A 4,212-nucleotide genomic window follows, 5' to 3' on the forward strand; every position below is an offset into this window, starting at 1 on the left:
GGGTGCTTAAAAAATTACTGCCCCAGGGCGCCAAAAATATAAATACGTCTCTGCACTTAATCAAATTAATTCCAATTCTTTTACGGTGTTTAAAAGTTCTTCTGCACTTCAATCGGATACTGATATAAACCCAAACAAGAATTGCAGACTTTAATTGCTTTACGTACGCGATCATCATTTTCTGTTATCTAGATGTGTCAAAAAATTACAGAAAATTGTTCGATTTCTGATAGGCCTTGTGTTGTATTCGAAATATTACTTTGTAGAATATAAAAAAAAATAATTATTTGCATTCGAAGAACTTTCATTACAAATATTTGTATTTTAAATAGAAATCTAGAATTTAAGTATTTAAATTTGTATGGAATTGCTTTTCATCCTTGATAAAGAACTTAATTTCATTGTTGTGTCGCCTTTAGCCTTGTCATCTGGGTAAAACTTGATATCTATAATCACTTTCCTATCTTTTCCTCAATTAACATCAACGTAGTAAAAATATACCAACAGGAAGTTCACAAAATACTTTTTCTGCTTCAGCAAATTTAAAATCATTTACAAAACAATTATCTCTGCTTTATTTAACCATTATTTGTTCTTAATTAAACCTTTAGATTTTTTTTATTCAGAGTAGATCTTGGAAAATTAACGTCGCGTTTTCATAAAAGTTTTAAAGAATGAGTCATAAGCTAAATTAGCGTCTGCAGAACGTCTGCAATAGTTGCCAATGCCAAAGGAATAATAAAAAAGTTGTACTACTCCAATTTAATTAAAATAAACAAGCATAATTCAAAATGCATATGGAAATTCTAAAAAAAACTTACTGGGACGTTGAAAACAAAAGAATGCACATTGAATTTTTTTGTAAAAAATGAATATTTTCAATATTGTTAAAATTAAAATAAGAATAAAATTAATTTTATAAAAAACATTTTTTTCCATAGTAAATGTTATAAGCCAACTTACCCCGTGAAAATTTTGCCAACTTACTCCTACAGCCTTTTTTTCAATAAACAATCTATAGATCATGAAAAACGGCAACTATTGAAAAAAGTCTGACTGAAAATAATGAACCAATTGTGACTGGAATTTTTACAATTTTTTTTTTTTCATAGGACTATCTATTTTCTTTGTAAAATAAAAAGAAGCGATATTCCAAAAGTTACGCTTTTGTCCAAAAAACACATAAATCCCAATATTTCTTATGCGCATGCGCGAATCCTAATAATACTGAATGATGAAATGGTCAATTAGGAAGGTTCTATGTAATTTTTATCACTTTCTAATAAAAGGTTCTGAAGATAAACGCAGTTCGTCAACTTACTCCTGCTGCCAACCAGCCCCGGTCTCCAGTACATATGTGATGAATTAAATAATTTTTTAGTATCATTTAGTCCAAATATAGCTAAATAAAATTTATTTTGTGAAAAATAAAATTATGTAATAATATTGTTATATAATATAATAATAAGAATTTGATTTTCAGACAATTTCGCCCTTAATTTCTATTGGACAACCCTTCATTTTTTGAATTTGAACTATTCTTTAAAATGTTTAAGCCAAATAAATCAGTCGGTCACATAAAAAATGTACAACTCAAAGTTTTACATTGTTTAATAAAACACGAAATTTTTACAGACCATTTAAAAATAGCCAAAGTCACACGAATCTTCAAAGGTGATAAACACCTTTCTCTCTCTTTTTTTTTTTTATCACTCAATCTTTCTCTTTTTTTTTTTTTTAAGTTTTAGAGAGAATTTTATACAACATAATTTATCACCTTTCTTTAAATAATTTAATATATCAATACGGATTCAAAAAAAAAAACAAAGAAAAAAGCCTTAACAGAACACGCATTCCTACAAATTACGTGCAGTATTGCTGAATCTAAAAACAAAAATATATTGCGTTTAAAATATTAAATAAACTATTTATTAATTCCCTTTTTATCCCATTTTGATAATTTATTTTAAAGTTGTAAAAAAAGTAACTTTAACAGTATATCTTAGAATCTCTTAAATGTATCTGAAAATAAAATTAAAATTTTCAATTTTGACAAAAAAGTGTTTTTACTACACCCTATTATATATACCTATATTATCAATATACTATATAACACTAAAATTAGATGAGATAAAATTTTTATACGAGGACAGAAAATTGAACAAAATAAAAACTTATTTAGTTCAATTTTCTATTTTTTATAAAAATTATTTTCGGAACGAAAATATCAGTGTCTGACACATAATTGTTTAAATGCCAAGACAAGGATTTTTATCCTTTATATAACTATTTCAGAACAAGTTTTTTTATCATTTACGTCACTTTTCCAGAAAAATTCTTTTGTAAATACGCCATAACGATATATTATTTAAATATTCATTTATAATATTATACAATAAGTTATTAATATAACAATTATTTACAAAGCAAAAATAAACTGCAAATTAAAAATTTTTCTGTGTAAAATACAGCTTTAAATCGAAAATTTATTAAAAAAATCATTTGAATTTTTTTGCATTGTTGTTTTCTAACAAACATTCCTTAATCTCGTTTAATATTTCTTCTTTTATTTTATTTCCTTGTAAGTTTAGTTCTAATAAAGTGTTATTGTGACATTCCAAAGAGTCGCAAAGCATCTCTGCTCCAGCATCAGAAATTTCACAACCCTCAAAATCTACATACTTTAAGAATGGTGAGGAAGATAATGCTACTGCAAAAAGCCCAGCACCAAAATCTCCGATGTCATTATAGTCAAGATAAAGTTTCTGTAGACGTGAGCCGTGAGCAATTGCCATTGCAAGTGACGCCCAACCTATTTGTGTAACCCTTCTATTTCCAGTTAATGTTAATTCAAGTAAATTAATTTCATTTGATTTGTATTTCAGTAACGAGCACAAGCTTGATACTGCTTGATCTCCTAATTGACAGTCACCTACATCTAAAGTTTGTAGTTGATGATGGTTTTCAATTGCATTTACTAGTATAGTTAACCCTTCATCACCTAGTGGATTTCCATGTAATCTAAACGAAGCAAAAATTAATAATACAATTTATTTCGTTAATTGAATACATTTTGACAGGATTTAAAGTAAAACAGGATAGAATGAAATAGAGGATAGAATCAAAATAGTGCAAACTACTTCAATAGTTTTATGTAGAGATTAAGATCAACAATTTATCAAAAGATTGCTTTAGTCAACTGCAAGAAAATCACTCAGCACTGGCTATAGTTATAGCTCTGTTGTGATAACTCCAACTATTCATAAGAATGTTCAAAATTTTCAAATTGACTCAATCAAATACAAGAAATGTTTAGCTTCGAACACGCTAACACATATAAACCAAAGAAATATTGACGTTCCAAGGTGGTTCCAACAAAGGTGTCAAATGAACTTAAAAACTCAAAAAAACTAAAGCAGAAAACAAGCTTAAAAACAACTCGATGAGCAACAAATAAATCAAGCAACAACAGTAATGGCGGCAAACCAAGTCAAGTGTAAAAAGAACTGTAAAGTTGTGGAGAAAGCTACAACAAGTCAGAATAGTGAATGCTTATAGTGTAAAAATTCAAAATGCAAGATTTAGCTTTGTCAAGCATACATACCAAAGCAATATGTAAGAGGTAGCAAGTTTTATTGCACCAAAAAGTGTTACACAAGTGACAACTTAACTCAGTGTCCAGAACTGTTCAACAACATCATCACAATGTGAAGGTAGAATAAAATAAATTTTTTTCATAAAAAAACAAAAACTTTTTTTACTCCAAATTCTCTACAATTAAAAAAAAAACATAAAATTTTTTTCTCTATTAAAAAAAAATCATTTCAATTGATCCCATTTTACTTTATATTTCAGTAATAGAAAAAAAAACGCAACTGGTCTGTAAATAAAAAAAAATTAAAAAAAAACGCAATTGGTCTGTAAATAAAAAAAATTAAAAAAAAACGCAATTGGTCTGTAAATAAAAAAAAATAAAAAAAAACGCAATTGGTCTGTAAATAAAAAAAATAAATAAATAAAAAATAAAAGTTTTTATTTAACTTATGGTGTTATTATTTTACGAGAGTTTTTAAAACAGTTTTCAAAACAGTTTTCAAAACACTTAAAACATAGGCACTTGTTTGGAGCTTTTTGCTTATTGTAAAAAACTGGATCTGTATAACAAAATGATTTTTTTTTAAATTAAAAAAAAGTTTCCTTGATTAAAGCGCT

General features: G+C 26.8%; 1 protein-coding gene across 3 annotated transcripts in view; it reads right to left on the reverse strand.

Moving 5' to 3' along the window:
• Positions 1 to 2,347: 2,347 nt before the first annotated feature.
• The window catches only part of LOC100211237 (leucine-rich repeat-containing protein 73), a 7,706-nt gene continuing 5,841 nt past the window's right edge, over positions 2,348 to 4,212 (reverse strand). For all 3 annotated transcript variants that reach the window (XM_065805982.1, XM_065805981.1, XM_065805980.1), the window contains one exon: positions 2,348 to 3,021. In XM_065805982.1, the coding sequence (XP_065662054.1) occupies positions 2,499 to 3,021 (523 nt within the window). In that variant the 3' untranslated portion in view covers positions 2,348 to 2,498. The remainder of the gene's footprint in view (positions 3,022 to 4,212) is intronic.

The sequence above is a fragment of the Hydra vulgaris genome, chromosome 09 (genome assembly GCF_038396675.1).
Source record: "Hydra vulgaris chromosome 09, alternate assembly HydraT2T_AEP".
In the NCBI taxonomy this organism is placed as follows: domain Eukaryota; kingdom Metazoa; phylum Cnidaria; class Hydrozoa; order Anthoathecata; family Hydridae; genus Hydra; species Hydra vulgaris.